The sequence below is a fragment of the Agelaius phoeniceus genome, chromosome 1 (genome assembly GCF_051311805.1).
Source record: "Agelaius phoeniceus isolate bAgePho1 chromosome 1, bAgePho1.hap1, whole genome shotgun sequence".
In the NCBI taxonomy this organism is placed as follows: Eukaryota; Metazoa; Chordata; class Aves; order Passeriformes; family Icteridae; genus Agelaius; species Agelaius phoeniceus.
Genome location: NC_135265.1, coordinates 65,910,531 through 65,931,257, shown reverse-complemented (window position 1 = coordinate 65,931,257; position 20,727 = coordinate 65,910,531). Strand labels below are relative to the sequence as shown.

The following is a 20,727-nucleotide window of genomic DNA, read 5'->3' as shown; positions in this document are numbered from 1 at the left end:
ATTTCTCTCTCTGTACTTTGAGTGGTCTGCAGCTGCTGTAGTAACAGAGGAGACTTTATTAAGTTGGCTGTGTATATGTTGAGATTGACATCAGCTTGCTGGTGAAGCTCCCCATCCAGATTTCCTTCCTTAAAATGAACTGCTTTTTTTACATTTTGGATAGAGATTTTCCATGATGGTCACAGACTACTTGGACTGCCAAGCAAAGTTGGTTTATTTGTTTACATGTTTAAAATGTCCCTGGCTTGATATTTTAGGGTTACAGTTGTGTTAGTGAATATGTGAATAAGAAGATAAGGTGCTGCTGCTTTTTTCATTAAACAAATTCCATATTGGCAGTGCTAGAAGTGCAACATACCTGCTAATGCACAGGTGATGTCACAGAGGCCTATCAGGAGGTCTGATCTCCAAGCTAAACTGAACATAGGGAAGATGTTTCCTCCATGAGGTGTTTCAGCCCTCAGCCCTTCCTCAGAGCCAGCAGCTGCTTCTCAGGGTAGGTTGCATTTAAGTTTCTGGCAGCAGATTTCTCAGAAGAGGATCCTTAGAAGATTGTGTTGCTGGGAAAGTTCACTGGGGCTTTAAAAGGTGAAGAGCTTGGGGGAATGGGGCTGTATTTTCATTGTCACCCCTCAGCCTCCCTCCGTGTTTTCTTCCCTGGTCCCACAGAACATTTTCCCACCTAAAGCATTGCTTTTAGTCTCCATCCCAAGGTCATGCCAGAAACACAGAGGTAACTGCTTTATTCCTATATCAAATATGTTCCAACATCCAAGCTTCCCTGAGCATCAGAAGCCAGGGTGGGGAAAATTCCAATAGAGAAGGAGATTCTGCTCTTCTGGCTCATACTTGGAGATGGCTTTACTTTTAAGAGTGTAACTAACTTTTATTTACTGCTTTAAGTATATTTGTTCACCGAGACAAAGCAATATTACTGTACAGAGATTTTAAAACAAGCCATTCAGTAATGCCTATAGACAGCAACCATATCTGTTCAGGTCAGATTGATTATTTTTGGTGCCATTTTATTCAAGTCATTTACAGATTGACCTTGAACTGTGAATTATGACATCTGTAGATTTATAAATTCGGCTTTTAATTCAATATTATCACATTTGGTGAAGAAAATGTCTTCTCACAATGCTGTATAGACAACAGAAGGACAATTGCTAACATTTTAGAACATTTTTTTCTCTATTACAATGGGTCCTAACATCCATCTGTTTTTTCTGGCATGCTTTGGATTTTCAACCAGCATTTAGTACATTTTACACTCTGGATTTCTAGTACTCAAAAATATCCCATTTTTATTGTTCCGAAAATACATTCTTGAATTAGATACATAATAAATTCCCTCTTCTAAAAAAGATTGTTCTTTGTTTCCTACTGCAGTTGTTGGATATTTTGTTCTTGGGACTAGGGATAAGAGATTTGAGAAGTAATGCCGCAAAACTTGTGTGGTATAACTATCTTAATTAAGCTGTGCCTCTTTTTTTTTAATCGTTTAAACTTACATGATCTTATTTTATGTGAAGAGCCAGCATTTGGCTGACAGCTTTGATGTTAATGGAACAGCACAGTAATTAAATGGAGGAGGCTCCATTTTAGAGGTTGAGGTGTGAGGTATGGTCCTGCAATGTTCCACAAACCAGTAGGCATCTCCCAGTTAGTATTATTGAACATGGGGACAAAATCTAGATTTGTGTGTCTATCACTGGTTGGCATTATCTTTAGAAAAGAAATGAAGTCGTTCCTTGGGAAAATGCAATTGTCTGCATTATTATAGTCGTCTAATGGAAGAGTGATGACCTGGGTATGTCATTATCTACAGTGTTTCTAGTCAGAGTTATAGGGCTATCTAGTCATTGTTTCATTTCTTTTAATAAATACAGAGTTCATGGTCCAAAATATTTCTGCTTTATTTGGGTATTTTAAAGAAATTTGTTCCATATATGATGAAAGATGTAACCTTATGCAAACATAATGAATTTTTAAAATCTACATTTTGAAGATGATATTCTTTTCCCGGGAGACTTGCTCTGGGCTGGCAGTTCTTTCTCAGGAAGCTTGTAACTTTCCAAAGAATAAATCAAAATCATAATAATTGAATCCCTCAGTGAGCTGAACCAGAAAAAATGGCATCATTTGAGCCATGACTCAAGAATAGATTCACATGATCTAAAGAATGGGAAAACAAATTGGTCAGTTGTAAGAGTTTTAAACAAAGAGCCAGCTTGGTTATATTTCTCACTATACACAGATGCTTGAGCAAGCAGAAAATTTGCTGATTAGTTTTCCCAAAAATCCTCACTGCAATCTAGACTAATCGGAGCTTTAAAGTCTATATTGAAGCTGTTTCTCAACACAAAATCAAGTCTGGGATAAGGATAATTTTGGGGGGTAGTAAATGACTGCTTAGAGCCTGAATTAAAGTCTGAATAATTTCAGTTGTAAATCTGATTTTCCTGTAGAGCCCAGCTGGAAACACAACTGCAGATGTGTTACGGGAAATAAAATTACTTTGGCTCACATTCCAGATTGTTCTGTACTTCTTGCAGTGCACTAATGCTGAGCAAAAGCATTGCCTCTCTCCTCAGGGTTATGGGACTGTTGTAGCTATCCTGGATCAAATGTCAAGGGAACACAATCAAAAGTCTAGGAAGCACTCTGGGATACTAAGGCAGAAGTAGTACCTTGCCAGTAAGGGACTGTCAGAAAATACTTTTATCTGCAACTGATACTTAGCAGTTTTTTAGACTTTCACCAAAAGCAAATACTTCCTACCAAAATTGTCTAACTGGTTCTCTGCTAAACCATCCCAGTGGTGCTTCACCCATTTTCCTAGGGATGAACAGGCATCTCTGCCCACGTTGGTCTGCTTTAGTCATTGCCACAGGCTTCTTTATAGCTGCAGAAGTATCACCATCTCCCAGAGGCTGAATATTTTAAATCAACAGGGAAGTGGAGAGCAGTCATTACATGATAACTGAGTCATGGCAAACACTCCTTATGATTTTATTGCCCTAATTTCTCAGGAAAATGACTTATAAAGTGTATTATCATGACTGATACCAGGAGACTTGTCACGCTGACCTGTGAGTGAGCTTAAAGAAAGTAATAATCCTACAGATTAGCAAACATCTAATGGAGTCTAGTACAAGAATTTTATTGGTATATAACTGTTACACTTGCTTCTTTGGGTAGGGATTTTCTATTTAATATGCCCTCCGTTTATTCATTCATTGATAAAACTACATTTAATCCCATTTTATAAATCCTGTTTAGGAGAATGATAGTCCTCTGTAGACTCTACAGTCTGGCTGGCAAAATCTGGGCTGTCACTGCAAAGAAAGTGAACCTCCAGGCTTACAATGATTTTTTGCTCATTGTGCAGTGATGTAAGGAAAGGAGGTAGTTCATTCTTGCCCTCTGCTAACAGTTAACTGCTAGAAACAAATACAAGATTTTCTTCTTTTCTGTTTTTCTCTGAATTTTCTGTACATGGCATGGGAGTGCAAAGAGCCCCTGACAGCCTTTACTTGGTTAATTCTGCTTTGTTATCAGCATTATTATTATTGTTGGGAAAGGCAAGGTAAATTAACACTCTTTACTCCCATTGAATTTTCCTCATGTGGAATTATTTTGCTGATGTAAATCAGTGTAGTTCTACTGGCTTCAGTCATGCTTATTTATGTCAATTAAAGAGCAATGTGACAAGTAGTTCTTTGTAGCAGCTGGCTTCTCATGTGCCCAGCTCAGATTTACTGCTCTGTTAGAGCAGTGTCTAGGGTAGTATGAGCCCAGTTGCTGCTGATTAAGGATATTTGCACGTACAGAATAAATTCAGGAGTTGCTCCAGAGGTTATGCCCCATTGTGCTCAGAAGTTATTTTACATCAGGGTGACTTAAGTCATGAGGAGCAACTGTGTGAGCACAACTTGGCTCAGAGATGCCTTTGGAATATTCTGGACGTCTCACCATCCTGCTGTGTCCCTGTCATGTCCACCAGTCCTGTTCATGGGTCCCACACACCAAATGTTACCATTCAAGCACTGGAGAGCTGCTGAGTTCTGCCTTTTGTGTCTGCAAACACTCACAGTTAATAAGCCTGGCAAGTGGGTGGGGAAGCAATTTCCAGCAAGCTCTGTATTGTATCCAGCTATTATACTTGCATGTGACCCTACACTAGGCTCTTAAATTCTCTTGTCCTCTGGACTGAGGCAAAGATGAATTCCTGACACACAGAAAACACATATCCCACATGATCCTGTTCACACAACAACAAGCTGGATGGCATAAACCAGCTTTTTCTTGGAGCCCATCCACAGCAAAACAAGAGATCAAGGAGAGAAAACCCATGACTCCTGGTAGGAGACGGCCAAGACAGCCAGGAGCATCTCACCTCAAAGGTGCTGCCAGACAAAAGGGCTGCAAAAATCTGAGCCAAGGCCCCATAAGGAGTTGGCTGCTGGCCTGAGAGCCCTCGGGGAGTGGTCACACTGCAGAGCAGGCTAAGCAGCACTGTGTACTTCATTTAAGTGTTTTGTCATGCCCAAGGACATGTTTTTCCTTTTATTGCTCCTGCAGAACACTGACACATAGAGCAGAAACTTTTCATTCTGAGTTCTCAGTTTGCTGGGGAGGGTCCAAACAGTAGCATCCATCAGTGAAAATGCTGCCTTTCTTTCCTGTTGGTCCCTGCACCAGCCAATATTTTAGATCTACAGCAACTGATTTTGCATGATTGTCCCTTCTGGCCCCAAACTCCTACTTACCTGCCATAATGTGACCAGCCCAGAGCAAATTCAAAGCAAGCAAACAAGCAAAAAAAAATAAAAACACCCAACAAAATAAGCCTCACTACACTGTCCTTATGAAGAACTGCTCTTATTGTCTAGTACAAGGAGTGTGATGCATTTGAACATGCAGAGAATTAATTCAGAAAATTGGTTTGCTGTCAAGTTTATCTTTGTAAATGTGAGCAATTTTTACTGACAAACTCATTTGGATATTATTTTTTCAGTGAAATCCCAGCAAGGCCTTCCTTATGTCACCATAAATCTTAGGAAGCTTTCCTTTGTAGTAAAACCTTTGTCACAGTATATTTGCAAAACTGTTGTAATCGATATTGCAGAAATATATGAAGTATAGACCAAGCAATACATTGTAAAGCACCAATTACAAAACACTTTCCTATCCTCTTGAATGCCTGAAGCACATTGCAAAACTGTATGGATGACACAGTGAAGGTCAGGCATGTTGACACATGAACATTTTAAATACAGAAAGTGCTGTTAGAGGTGGTTACTTGTTGAGGTCTGTCTCCCCTGTTCCTTGGCCAGACACCTGCTCTTACTTTGTTTGATGAAACAGCCAGAGTTACTTTTCTGATCAACAGCAGCACCACACATCTCCCTCCATCCTTACAGTTTGCACAAGCAGATCTGTTCTTTGCTGTAGCACCAGGTTCCTTCCTCACCTCCATTTTCTCCCATTTATTCTGATTGTGCTGCTAATGAGACACCTTTTTCCTGACCTGTGGCCTCCTGACTGGCTCATGCAGCCCCTGTGATGTTAAATTAAATAAGGCATAGCAGCAAGCCAGCAATCAAACTACTGAAATCAACCTGTGCAAGCTAGGTGGGCTTCATTAACAACTTTTCATTCTGGGCAGGACAGGAAGGAAGGCAGAAGAGGGGAGCTATCACCACTGATGTTTGCCAAGGTCAGAGCTCTATGCTAGAGATGGTTTACTGAAAGTGAGTGTGGAAAAATGTCTTTGCAGCCATAGTAATAAAGCAAGAGCTGCTTGTGTTTCTTGATTTACATTATCTGTAACTAGTATCAAGATTTTCAAAGATTAACAGAGATGTTAACAGCTGTTCAGCATCTGGAAAGCCTAGAAATTAGGTGGCAGAAACAAGAGCTTAAATGGTGCTGTTCTGAGGAGCTGGTGGAGGTGTTTGTGTGCCCCAATAGTTTGGGGGCAGAAGTCACTGTAACAGCATAGAAGGAATTAAATTAAATGAGCAAGAGACCATGAAAAGAGATAATTGGGAGAGCTTGGAAGGGAAGGGCTGTGGAAGGGGCTGGGTTTATTTGAAGAGCTCATCAAGGAGGGATTTACAATGAAGGAGCAGGAGCAGACTCGGTCAGTCCCAAGGGATGATGGAAATGGGAATTTAACAGCAGTTCATGGAGATGAAAGCAGATACTGGTACTGGAGGCCAGAAACCTCTATGGCTTCTATTCATGACCTTCTTCATCCTTCAGTGATGCTTTACTACTTGCACTGTAAGGACTAATTAAGATTTTGTTCCACTACAATAATACCTTAGCTTTTCCTACTGCCTAACTCACATTATTAGAAACTTGGGATTATAAAACTCTAGAAGTGTTTGCTAATCCACGAATGAATCTATCCAAAGTGGCATGGCTTTTTCTGCTGTGCATCACTTAAAAGTGGCAGTCACCATTTAGGCAGGAGCACTCTGCAGACTGAAAAGGGTGGATAATGGGATCCACAAAGTAATTTGACTCTTGATGAGGAACATGGGTATCATTGGCTGGCTTTCACTTGGGGCTCTACCAGACAGTGTGGGGAAGAATCCCATGGTCTCTAGGTCCTGAGCAGCACAGGAGTAGAGGGTGCAGATAACAACAAGGGTATTCTTGGAGGAAATGTGTGTCCTCTTGCGTGGAAGAAATGCCACAGAAACATGCAGTGAAAGCTTAGTTTAAATGCATCTACTTCATTGCAGGTACCTCACTGAACACATGGAAGATGTGGTCCCTGTTCTAAATCTCTTCTGTAGGTAGATAAAACTTCTGCCTTCTGTTAGAAATGTCCTAGTGTGAACTGTTTGTGACAGAACAGTTATCTGAGTCCTTCAATCCCTGTTTTCTTGGAATCTGGAGGACTTTTGGGGAGGGTTTTCTCCTTTCTCTTTTTCTATGATGTCTGTTTCTGTAGAAGCCATCCACATGCTGGATGGCTGGAGTTCATCCTGAACACCCCTCTGATGCATCCTTTTGAAAAGCATCATGGCATGGGGGATTGAAAACATTTATAATACAGTTCCTGCAGACATGTGTGGTGGGGCTAAAAGAGACAACTTCTTCTTTTTTGGTTCTCATGTGATGCTAGAAATGAAGTAGTTCCAATTGCTTCACAGTCCTAAGGCAAAGTCTCCCATTAGCAACAGCTACTGTATATTAAAGATGTAATGGCAAGCACTTGAATAGCACTTTCTGTCTTCAAAGTACTTTGCAGACATTCTTTACTTCTGAATTAAGGGTCAGTTTCTGTCCCTTTTAACACTTTTCTAATGAGATAAATGTTCAATCTGCTTTGAGAAAGGGATAAAGCTCCTGACTCCAAATTCTACACTGAAATAGGGCTGTGTTGTGCTGGTTTGTTTTCATGGTGTAAAGTGCTCCCAAAGGACATGCAGCTGGTATCACCTCTGCTGCTGGAGATCTTCAGAGTGTAAAATCAGGTGCCTGTAAAGCTTCTGTCTTCAAACAGCTGGTGTGGGAGGTGGGCTCCTACCCAGTGCTTGTTCAGCCCTGTGCTCTGCAAACAGTGTGAGGGGCAGGGGTCTTGAACTGGCACACACATGAGCTCCTGGCCCTGGAGAAGGCTGGGGATGCACGTGCACCAGCAGCTTAGTCCCTGTGTGGTGAGGAGCCATTTTCAGACATCTCTTATCCAGCCTTGCAGGGCCAGCTCCATTTCAGGGAGCTGCTGTGCCCAGGGTCAGGGCAACATTCCTTGCAGAAGATGAAGCCATGCAGCATTCTTATCATTTCCTATCAGTGCCCAGTAATCAGTAACTCACAGGGAAGCTGGTCCAGTTGACAGAGACTGGAGTCCTCAAGTTGGAAATGTCTCTTAGTGACCAAGTCTGAAGGAAGAGAAGGCTCTGTCATGTCACTGGTATCATTGACAAAACACCCATTCACTTGGATAAAAGTATGAGGATGCCCAACAGTGCTGACTTCTGATGTCATCTCTCTGGTTTACTTTGTTTTGCAAAGACCCTTTTGTGCTTGCTCTGTATTCTGAATATTCAGGTCATTCCTACATACAGAGCCCCCATTTGTAATTAGATTGTGGGGTTTGTTGACCCTATTACAGACAGATTGACTAGCAAGTCACACTGATCCTTCAATATAGGATTTAATAAAAGCCACAAGAGGAGGAGGAGGTTGCTATTGTTCTGCCCTCAGTGCTGCCAAACAGTCCCTTGTTTTTCTGTGTCTGTGTGTTCAAATGCTGTGTGAACCAACGGGGCGCAGTCAGGAGGCTGGCGAGGGGGCAGCGAGAGGGTCATCTGGATCCTAGCTAGAAATACTTGTGCAAGTCAGGAAGAAGGCATGGAGGGAAGGAAATTAAGTGGAGACATCTGTGTGGCTTAGCTTTCAGCAGCTCTGCCTGGGGTAGGGGTGGGAGAGTCATGCCTAAGATGACATAACATATTTTGTCTTTCGTGGGTTGGAAACAGAGGAAACTGCGAAAGCGAAGCATGGTGTGTGTCACGCATGGTCCAGGCATACCAAGTACATAATGGAGCAGTGTCAGTGCTTTCTGTTCTGCCTTTCACACCCCAAAGTGACTCTTCAAGGCAGAGAACTGAGGAGAATATGATATGGTCCAAAAACTGATCTTGGACTTTTTTCGCAGACGACTGAGCCAGAGGCCGACTGCTGAAGAATTGGAGCAGAGGAACATACTGAAACGTAAGTCCTGATGCTGCTGACATTTAACCTGAAGCCAGATAATTTGGGTTAGGTTTCATATACATTTGGTGGTTTTTATAAACATCAGATTTTCTCTGTAAGCATCACTGATAATAATTAAAAATAATAAAGGGCATCGTAAGTGCAAATAAGCATGAAAGTCTGTAATAACATCTGAATCTGCAGAAACAGTTCTTTCAAATCAGATTCAGTAAATTTACAAGAATAAACAACCTAAGGGGAAAAAATCCTAGGTTTTGAATGACATTCCAGACAGGGGGTCAGACATCCTGAAAAGCCTCCTTTGTGCAGCACTTATATAGGTGAACATCCCATTTTAAGTTAGTAAGGACATTAGGGCATAGCTCGATTAGCTTTCCTAAAAATGTTCACAGCAATCTATGCTAGCTGGAGCCTTTATTCAATTTAAAAAATAATCCAGTGTAACTCAGGGTTATTCCCATGAAACTCTCCCTTTAAATCAGCCAAAAATTTGCTGGTAGATCCTCAGCCCATGTTATTTTAAAGGGACAAAATACCACTCAGAAATCCTGAAGCAAGTTAGTAGATACGTTGCCACTGACTTGAAGGGAAGCTGGACCAAGTCCAACTTTCATAACCTCATGAATGAACAGGAAGAAAATTACAGTTTCTTTACTTGCATGAAAGTGTTTTGAATATTAAAAACAAAAAAAGCTGTTTATCTAATTATTGTTGTTACTTTGGAAGCAGAAAAAAAATAACAAACAAACAAGTTCTTCCCCTTTTAAGTTAGTAAATGCATATTTCCAGGAAAATTTTTAAAAGTTACTACAGAAAAAAGTATTCCAAAATGGTACCTTATATATAATGTCTCCTTAGGTAGGTCCATAATTCACCTTCTCTTGTTCAAATAGCTGCATTGTATAGAATCATAAAAACGTGGTAGCAGAAGATTAATTCTCTGAAAATCAGCAGAATTCATTTTTCAAATACTTCAAAATCTTAGCAGATTAATGATAGTGTTGGTGCCCAGCAGGGTCTTTTCATCTGTTGATGTTATTACACATGGCAGTCAGAGAGAGAGAGAGGCACCACTGTGAATGCAAAGAGGAGAAAAGACCAGACAGCAGAGCAGCATGGGCAAGCCTGGAAAAGCCATTTGTTTGGGACCAGCCCTCTCTTAGTAACTGTCCTCCTCCTGTCTACTCTTAACTCTGGTGACTGGCTGCTGGAAGAAGAACCTAGGGAAATATTTGGCACATCCAGCTGTGATTGTCTCCCAGGGGTGTAGCAGAACATCTGGAGAAGGGGGGACCTGCGACGTGACTGATGTCAGACTCATGCACAGAGAGACAGAGGCCAATTTTCTGGCAGCTCATTTTGTCATCCTGGAACCCCTGAAAAACATGTCAGGCACCACCTGGCACTGGTGCATGACCAGCAAACACTGCCCTGGTACTGGTGGAGGTGGCATTTTGGGCACCTACTTTGAACCAGCATCAGCAGAGAGCAGCATCTCCAATGATGGGTGCACTGCAGACATTCCTAAAGGTCACGTTGCTGAGCACAGCAGTCACAGAGCACCCTAAAGGTGTCTTACATTTCAGAGGAGTTACCCCTTGAGTAGGATCAGTTTCTTTTTTAATTGAATAAAGGCTTTTAAATGACATGGATGTTTGAAATATTACCCTGATTCCAGAACCACAATGTATTTCCTAAATGGATTTTTTTATAACTTGCTTTAGCACAGATCAGCCCCAAACATGTGTGTCTTGCTAAACTAACAGCTTCATAATTACAAGAAAGTGTAATGTGGTATTTCCAAGGCATTTCAACTTTTGATGAACCACAGCAGGAAAGAAAAAAATAAATTTGTTACATAATTTAAAAAAAAACATAAACATAGTCTGCACTTAAACAAGTAAATATAAATATTTTCTGATTTGTATGTCATTTTGTGTTATTTCGTGTCATTTCTCTAGACTTCCGAGAAGGAGCATTATAATAAATATAATGGAGTGTAGGGAAAGAGAAAATCAGGAAGTGCTAATAAAAAGAGTGTAAATTCTCTGCATAAGCAGTCAAGTAATTTGCAAAAGCCCAGCCCAGAGCATGCACAAACACAAAAGAAAACCTACCAAGCTCTCAAGTAGACTAAACAGGACTTTCTCTGCAGTTAAAGCTGAAATCTCCCTGATGAAAATGTCATGTCTGGCACCATGATGTTCCTACTACACGTGTAACTGCATTACTGCCCATGCTGATGGGGAAAAATGAGGCAAAGTGTGGTTGGATAGCCAATCTTTATACATGAATTGAATGCTTTCTAGGTCTGTGCTACTGCAATAATTATGAGTTATCTTTGCAAGGGCAAAGCATCCATTTCCCAAGTTCTGCTACTTGCTGATGGCAACAGTGAAATCACAGCAGCCACAGCAAGGAAACAGCAGAGACAGACAACTGGTCCTTGTAGGGTCTCCTTCACTGAAGTATACCCCATTCACTGACTCATATTTAGGTCAAGGGCATGGAGTGGGAGGAGTCCAGGCCTGCAGGGTTATTTTGAAGACTAAAGAACACTTTGCAGCTGTACTTGCTGTCAAAGGGTATAGGGAAAGATGCCTCAATCCCCTGTCATGCACCACCCCTGTGCCACTTCACAGGTGGATGAAAGTAATCCAGTTGTCAACCTGGCACATTCAGGGTTGCATAAATTCCTCACAAAAATTATGCTTAGGTGGGTTCTGAATGCCTCAAACAGTACTGGGGGACATTTCACACTGGCACGAGATCAGGAGTGAAAATTGCACCAACATCACCCTGACACACAGGTTTAGAGAAACAGAGAATCTCCTGAACACCTAAGATGAAATAAAGCATCAGTTCTGTAGCTTCACAAGATTGGCATGACTTAACTTCAAAGAAATAGGCTAAAACAAAGTCACTTTCTAGTTTTGAAGGAGAATGTATTCCTATTTTCCAGCTTTTACCTGCCTGAAGTCTTAAGCCTGGCTGTCTCTGAAAGTGGGTGGCTGGGCTGAGAGTGAGGAGAAGAGAAAAACATAGATGCCAAGGACAAAAATGAATAGCCATTACTAAGTTTTATATAAAACTCCTTGGCTGTTTGCAGTATTACCCTGACTCTGTGTGGATTCTTTTTAGTTAGTGCTGTGTCTGAAAGCAAGCATTTGCAGGACCAGCTCCTCCAAATTTGAGACACAAAGGGAAGAAAAAAATGGCTAGAGGATGAATTGCTGGAGGAGTATCCAGTCCAGTAGGGACAGAAACCACTGAAAGAGGAAAATCATATTTATCAGTGTAGGTACTCCAGTGATTGCTTAAAAAGATAGTTGTAACTCCCTGCTGTCCTGTGTTCTTTTTAGTCCCTACTGGTTTCCTTCCTTCTGAAAATATAAGCAGTATTTTTGGTAAAATGGCACTTAAAGATCAGAAGTGTAGTGTGAAACTTCATAACATCAGCAGGTTCTTTGTCCACTATGGTGGAGATTTCTCAGTCCTACTGAAGTCAGTGAGCAGTTGTGATAGCACTGTCTGGGCAGCAAGAAACCTGGTTTGCAGCCTAGCCCTCCTCACCTGCTCAGAGGCTTCTGTGGGCTCTAAACCTTAGGTCTCATTTCTGTGTGGGGAAAGCCCCAGTTTTCCAGTGAGAATGCTGGCTTGCGCTCTCACAGCTGAAGAAGCTACAGCTGGTGGGTTGTTCCTGCTGCTCTGCAGGAGGTGCCTGCTCCGTCTGCTGGATCAGCAGAGAGGATCGTGGGATGCCCCCTTGAGTTTAGTGCAGTCCAAAGTTAAACAATTTAAATCAAAGCACCTCTCCTCAGCTGGCCTTTGAGGTCCATAATGTCCCCTGCAGAGAGTTATTCCTGCCTGAGCTAGTCCTAGCTGAGCAAAAACTGGATCCCAGCAGAGGCACAAAGTACCTACTGGAAAAGCTGATGAGTTATGTTTGCTCTCACCTGTTTTGTGCTGGCATGATTGGAGTAAAAAAGCATTTCAGCCATCAGTGAAGCAGTGGAGACAGATCCTAACTGATCGAGAAGCTGAGTACCTGGAAGCCTGGGATTTTAGTGACTTTTGGTAAAGGTCAATGCAAAGACGATGCATGTCAGCCTGCTCCTAAGTTGAAGAGTTAGTGTACTCAAATGTGATTGAGCTCCTGAGGGAGAAGAGTTGAGGCATGCCCTGCTAAGAACTTGTAGCACATGATCTTTTGGCTTAATGTTGAAAGTTAAATGACCTAGGATGAACTTTTATGCTCCAGTGTGATACTTTGAAGGCTCATGATGGAAGGACACACTCCTTAACTCTGCTCATTCCATGGGAAGTTGCACAATTTGCTTGGCACCTCTATTCCAAAGGGTTTTTTTCTGTTAGCTGCAATAAATTATTCTGCAGATGGAAAAAAAATGCATGTGTTTCTTTTCCAACCATTGACCTCGCAGAATCCAACCCCATCGTAGCTGAGCCCCCTGAGGCCACCAGGCCTGTGAGCAGGGAGATAACATTTTTTTGAAGAGCTGGCTTGCTGCCCAGCCCTTCTAGAAAGTGACACACATGAAGAGGTGCCAACACAGGGAAAGGAAGGAAGCTGTAGATGTTTTATGAGGCGTATGAAGAAGCGCAGTAGCTACAGATCGAGGACGTTCACCAGCCCCAGAGGGACATACTGTGCATCAGAGAGGTCCTGAAACATTAATACACTTACTGATGGAAAGGCTTATTTTGTTGCAAACGGTGCATGCCTGATGAGTCCACAGTCTGAGATCCTTGTAAATCTTTTACAGCCCGGAATGAGCAAGAGGAGCAGGAGGAAAAACGAGAGATTAAGAGAAGATTAACACGTAAGGTGAGAAACAACTTTGATCCTATTATGACACTACTCTAACTTTCTCCCTACTGCACAGTTGTTTTCTTTTTTCCTTTTCTTCAGCACCATTTTCAAAAGTAGAGTGTGAAACAAGTCTAACAAAAAAATCTTTAAAAGAAATCAGCAATGTTGCAGGGTGTAAGTCCATGGAGAGCAAAGGAAACCGCTTTGCAGGCTACTGCTGGTAACATTTCAAACAGGAAAAAAGAAGATTTAGTCTTCATAACTGAAGGAGTTTTGAACAGTGAAGGATAAAGATCAGCATTTACAAGCACCAGTGGTTCTTGTAAGTGCAATGGCTTCTGTAGCCATTACAGAGAGCAAAGTTAAAGCAATGCTGATTTGAAAATTCCACAAAAAAAAAACCCTCATAAAACTGGAAGCTAAACATTTTCTTGAAAGGGAAGTTGTCAACTGAGGCATTTAAACTAAATAGAGACAAGCATTTATGAAAAAGTATATAGTGCAGAAAACAATCTTGTATTGGCAAGGAAGGACAAACAAAACAGCATCGCTTGATTCAAAAGTAATTTACTCTTAAAACTGAAGAACAGTCATTTCAGATGTACCCATTCAGTTTTGCAGCTGGCATAAATGTCTACGGATGCCCAAACATACACAGTGAACAATCCATCCTGCTATTGCAGATTAACTTTCTTTCAGCACTGACATATTTCCTATCTCCAAGGGTAAAGAAAGCCCTCTAAAAACTCACATACTTGTGAAGCAGCACCATTCCCTTTCTGTGCAATTTTAGATGGCTTCATTTTTTTGACCTATGTGATCACAGCTTTCATGGTATAAATATTAACAAGGAAAGGTCTCTAAATATATGTGGAAAGGTTACATTCTGAGAACTGAATTGCTTTCTACCACGGTTAAAAATCTCATGCCTTAACTCTCAGTTCATGTAAATAAGTAGCATTCTTGGTGACCAGTGGGAGGATGCTGCTGTTGTCTGCAGGAGCTAGAGAGCCATAATATTGTTTGTAAAACACTTCTATTCCTCACCACGATGACAGGGATAATTTTGCATTCCCTCTTAGCACTGCCTGAAAGAAAAGATCCTAACTGCATTGCAGATGTTTCATGGGATTGAGGCTCTGCGCAAAGGCTGGAAATGCCATTTTGTCAGGCTTTCAATTTCCCTGTACATTGAAGGGTAAACACGTGCAGGAATCCAGTGCAGAGCTCGATGCCATTTGAGGAGCAGCTGTAATAGATACAGAGCAAAGCTCCCCACACCCAATGTGCTGCCTAAGAAGTGAGGGCTTGCTGACTGAGCTGGCACCATCGCCACACAGTTCCCATCCTTCCCATCCTTCACTATCCTGTAGGAAAGGTGCAGAGCACCTCTGCAAAGGAATCATCTGTCACAGGCAGAGGCCACAGCTCAACTGAAGCACCCAGGCTGCCACTGCTTCACAGCAGTGTCTGCTCCCTAAAACCTCAGCAGTTATCTGGAAGATTTCTTGCTTTGTCTTCTTTGCCTTTTTATGTAGGCACAACAGGGAAAGCAGCATCAGTCCAAGGCCCTGGCATTTGACTCTTTATTACCCCTGTTCCTGGTCACATACCTTTTAGTCTTTTTTTTGTCTTCCTCTCTAGTAAAGATTTTTCTCCCCCACATTTCTGAGGTTGATAGCAACACAACTTAACATTGTTTGCTTTGGATCACCTTTTTAAACTGTTGTAAATTGTTCTAGTGACACATGTAATTTTAATGAAAGAACTGCAGGGCTGATCTAACAACAGATTTTGTTCTCACCTACCAAACATATCATCATAAAAGCTCAGAAATCACTAGAGAAAAGAAGTGAATAAAGTGTGCAAGTGTTTTAGGTAACAACTAGAAATGCCAACCATTGAGTGAATCCTGCAAAAATAGTTGTTATTCCCCAGCTATTTCTTTCATGAGCCTGTCCCAGATGTGTCGTTGTTTTTACAGCAGAGTGGCAAGCTCCTTCTGTCAGTTTGTACTGAAGTCTTACTACCAAAGGATTTTGAACCCCAGATCAAGCAGAAGTTTAATTGAGCACAGCAAGTGTGTTGCCCGGCAGCCCTTTCTGTTTGCACGGAATTGTCAAGCACACATGTGCCTGTAGGGTAAATTCAGCTTGAGGAAACTGCCATGTTGCCTCTTTTGGAAAGGTGTGTAGTTGGGATATAAGAAGGGAAGTGGGTTCTGTAGAAGCCACTGATGAGACTTTTGACCTTGCACTACAGAAACTGCTACTGTCCCCAGTTTTTTTGGTGGCAACATTCCAATTCCAAGGGAAGAACCCACTCCATCCATAAAAAACCTATTCTTAAAATTCCGTCAGCACTGACATTTTGTTACAGTGTTATGATGATAAGTTGTAACATGACATGCTGTAATAAGTAAGATTACCTTGCTAGGTCTAGATGCCTTATTAAAGTCAGCAATAAATATCCAGTTGAATTCATCATCTGGACAGGCAATTTCTTAAAAAAACCCCAACATTATAAAGAAATCAGGTGACCTATAGCGAGCTGCCCCTTTTAGCATTTTCCATCCTCTCCGACTCATCTAGTTCCACATTAACTGGGGTGAGGAACAGCTACCATTCAAATAACAAAGTGAAGGACATGCTGTTGGCTAAGTTTCTCAGCAGTTCATGTCCCTCCTGCCCGAGGAAGGAGAGTGGAAGCATGTTTGCCTGTCACCTGGGATGCCCAGCCCCCCTGTCCTCTCTCTCCCTGCCCCTCAGGCCCACCGAGCGCCTTTGGGCACACAGACTTGCGTCATTTGAATGGAGGGACACATGGATTAGGAAGGTTTTTTTCCTCAGAGCACTGGTCTTGACCTCCAGCCCATTCAAAGAATATTAATGTGCAGAAGCCCTCTGGAAGTGTTGCAGATGGGTCACGTCCACAGGGAGATGTGGGCCCCCGTGAATTACTACCAAGAGCGTATCTTCTCTGAACCATGACAAACTTGGCCAAGGACCAAGGCAATTAACACAAGCCTGAATGTCCCCTGAGGACTTCCATTACAGAGAGAGAATCGTAGCCTGGATTAACAGAACATGTTACAAATCACTTGCAAGGTGGAATAGAACTCTTTTTTTTTCCTACCTTCTCTTCTCTTAAATGGCACCATACTTCCCAATCCCCAGAGCTGGTTACCGCTTCCTATCCCCCCACTGCCAATAGCTTATTTTTCTCAGAGGTCTGGCTCCAAAAGAAAATCCCTCAGAGCTGTAATACTGACTATCAAATTGAAGAGGTGTGGCTGTTTCTTAAAATCTGTGCCATAATCTGAAATCTTTGCTTCTGTTAAATTTTTGCCCCAGTTCAGTTTAAATGCTCTGTTCACTGGTGCCTCTCTGGGAAATGTCTCCCCTGCTTGAAGATGTTCAAGCTTTTCTTTAACTGACCTTCACTGGCTTGCATCAGCAAAGGCTCTTGAAAATAATGAACTCTTGAGAGAGGTGGGACTCATCAGAGAGAGGTGAGAGAAAGGCGGCAGGGAGCAGAAAGGTCAGAGAGGAGGAAAAGGTTAGTGGCTAATTTGGATAAACTGCATTTATAGTCAGAAGGAAAGGTCTTCAGGGCATTTTCATCACATCCTGCTCCTAAGTCTTTACTGCAGAAGGTGGGGAGCAAAAGAGGGGGAGGGGTGCTGCTGATTAGGGTTTGTAATTTTTCAGTTTTTCTTCTTTAAATACCAACTGTAACATTTTAATGAGGAAACAGAGCAGGCAATGATGACATGCTAAGATAAGCATGTGACTGAAGTGGGGGCAAACTCAGCGTTTTGCATTTGACTAAATCCCAAGACCAGACTGGCAACAGTAAGTCCCCCTCCACTTTACCTGGTGGGAGTGCTTGGGTTTGCTTCATTTCACATGCCACGGACAAAGAGGGAATGTTAAACCTTCCCTTTCAAATTGCCTGAGTATCAAAGTCTGGAAAATGCCCATTTGTATGTACTAGTGCTCCAAAATATACAGAAGAAAATTTTACCGGGCATGAGAGGTCCTGTCCTCATTTACTGCTCTTGCATTAATACAAATCCATTTATTTTGAAAGGGAATTTTACCCTGGTTCACACTCCTATAATTAGTCACTCACCATAGAATTACCCTGCTCCCTCAGCTCCCAGATCTTCGCAAATAGATAAATAGAAATGTAAATGCCGAGGTATTGCACACAGAAAAAGTCCAGACACAGTCATGCACGTGCATCCCTTTGACATTAACTGAAGCAAATTAAAAAGGGTCAGTAAGAACCCCTCTCCCTGCTTGGAGCACCACACCTTGTGCAGACAATTGCATGGCGCCCTTGGCCGTGTCCTTGTCCTGTAATTTTTGAATGTGCCCTATTCTTTCTACCTGTTAGAAGAGCTTGTTCTCAGGTGCTCCTTGATAAGGACTCTGCAGCATTAAGCAGTTTAGACCCAAGAGACCAAAGCTCACAGGTCATAAAAATAAACTGCAAGGTGAGATCTCAGATGAGCTGTGCCCTCAGCGTGGACACATATTGAACTGACACCTGCAGTGGGGCTGCTTACAGTCAGTCCTGCAAAGCTGGTTCCCCAGCTATTCAAGAGTTAAGGGAGCTCTGGGCAGCCCAAACATACTGCAAGACTCTCACACCTAGAAGGTTACAAGAAATCTCTGCAATGCTATGAGAAGAAGGCAGAGAAAGTTGTTAACCATTCCAATAATGTAGCCCTTAATAATGGCTTTTAGAAAATTACTTAGCATGGTTGTCTCTCTCGTTACACTTAGCATGATCAGATTGGCACTTTGGTTTAATGTACTGAATATATTTTGTGTGCATGTATTTATATATGGAAATATATGTAGATTTATGGCTACACATGAAGTATGTGGTACCAGCCATGGATTTCAGGACTCTTGCACAGCAGGAGCACTGGCACAAGAGCCAGTGGATCTTTTTTCTATCCTCATTCCCTTTCTCCTGAGCATCTCACAGGCAGGACATTAGTGCAGCTCTGCAGACTCTCTACATGAGGTGTTTGAGCCCAATTTGTGTGTGCATGCTCAGGGATGCTGGTGTAAGGAGAGCAGCCCCACTGCTGCCTCCCATCACAATCATCTTTTCTAAGCAGAGAAGAGGAAGAAAACCAACTGTGCCAAGAACAAGCACACAGGCTTACAGCCAGATGCTGAATAGGGTAGTGGAGCTCCACCCAAGTGCTGAAGAAAGGAGGGATTTTTAACCCTTCACTTAGTAACCTGGCTGTTTTAAATCTTAATTCTCCTTGGAAGATGAAATGCAGGGAACTGAGATACTTAATTTGGAAGAAAGGTGGATTCAGGGGCATAAATAATGTTGCAGAATAGAATCTCAAGCATTTTATTAAATATTTAGACCCTTCACCCTTCACAAGGGTAAAGTATTTCAAACACATCTATTTTTAGTGAGTGGGAAGAGCATGATGCACTGTAGGAAATTGTTATCAGGATAGTTTTTTTCCTGATGTATCCTGGTTACAAATATTCTACTCTAACAGTGAAACTTTTCAGCTCATGCACACATTTATGTAGCACCTTCAGAAATGATTGTGTAATTGCTTTTGACATTCACCAGCATGCTGTGCATCCAAGGAGAATTGATCCCTGAAAGCCAACTGCTGTCCCTGCCCATGTAACTGGCTGTGTGACACGTGTGCTATCAGGACACTAATTTAAGAGGAGTTTTTCACTGTGGCTGCCTATTCTACTGTGGAATTTGAAAGAAATACTTGAAACAATGAAGATGCTTTCCTGACATGATACAATCCACCACTGCCATTTCTTTTGGCTTGTGGTATGCAACATAAAATTTTAATAACCAAATATGGTGTGATACAAACCACAACTGTCAATAGATACAGTTAAAAGTTCAATGAGCACTAATCATCCTGCCTGCCTTTTCTGGAGGTGAGGACTGCAGAACATCAGAATGGTAAAGAAAGTTGGTTTTCACCTTTTGCATGTAATTCAGGGCAGGAACCACTCTGTGCCTTGGCCTGACTCTTCCTAGGCAGTACAAAAGTACAGACAACAGCAGCAGAAGGCTGAAAGTGCATAGCCTGTGCAGGTCATTTTAGAGTAGTGTTGTGATCTTTGTCTCTTCGTGGGACAGCAGTGCACTAGGAGTCTTTCTTGCCTTACATCTCATTTCTGCTAAGGGTGATCAACCTCAGCTGGGAATTGTGGTCTCCAGCCACAGCAGCTTCCCAAAGAACAGTGGGCTGCTCTGGCAGAAGGTGGGATCATATTCAAGGTGTTATAACAAAGGACATTTCCCAGGTAGAAATTTTGTGAAAGGCAGATAAAAAGAAAGCACTGGGAATGTCCAAACCCTCTTATTACCATAACAGCGGTTGCAGTAAAATAAATCCCCAAGCAGCACTCTGCAGGGAAAAAGCAAAGTCCTGATGTCTTTTTCCACTCCTTCCTCAAACCTGCAGCTGAGTCAAAGGCCCACAGTAGAAGAGCTACGTGAGAGGAAGATCCTCATCCGCTTCAGTGACTACGTGGAGGTGGCAGACGCACAGGACTATGACAGGAGGGCAGACAAACCCTGGACACGACTCACAGCTGCCGACAAAGTAAGGGGGGCAACTCTGGGAGAGCCATGGCCTAAACAGCCAGAGCATGTCATGGCAAACAGCATCCCTTGGGTCCCACAGGTCCCATGGCTGTCAAGGAATAAACATCTACCTGACATCCCTTTCCAACACACCTGTGGTTTTTTCCCATTCACGTGGTTTGTTTGTTTGTTTGTTTGTTTGTTTGTTTGAAACATAAATCTTTGGCAAGAAGGTTTCTATATGCATGGAAACCAGGAGGGAAGGAATCCCAAGCCCCTTGAGGAGAGGTCTTGATGACAGCCCTGTTGTTTGTTGATTTTGGTCTTATCACATTATGCTGCCAGCTGAGAGCTCTGGAAAGACTTAGCAGAGCAGTGAGACAGGAATGTGTGCCAGAATGGCTCTGCCAGGACAGGACAGACTTGGGTGTGAAAATGCCAGCAGGTCAATTTGGCAAAAGTACCTCCATCCCTCCAAAGCCAGAATCACTTCTCTCTAGAGTGTTACAACAGGGATATTTGCTCAGGATTTCTGCCACAGAGTA

General features: G+C 42.2%; 1 protein-coding gene across 7 annotated transcripts in view; it reads left to right on the top strand.

The window, feature by feature from the left end:
* Positions 1 to 20,727, top strand: part of PHACTR1 (phosphatase and actin regulator 1) — a 301,932-nt gene that overhangs the window by 271,607 nt on the left and 9,598 nt on the right. For all 7 annotated transcript variants that reach the window (XM_077180743.1, XM_077180731.1, XM_054643113.2 and 4 more), the window contains 3 exons: positions 8,687 to 8,742; positions 13,530 to 13,591; positions 20,061 to 20,201. In XM_077180743.1, the coding sequence (XP_077036858.1) occupies positions 8,687 to 8,742; positions 13,530 to 13,591; positions 20,061 to 20,201 (259 nt within the window). The remainder of the gene's footprint in view (positions 1 to 8,686; positions 8,743 to 13,529; positions 13,592 to 20,060; positions 20,202 to 20,727) is intronic.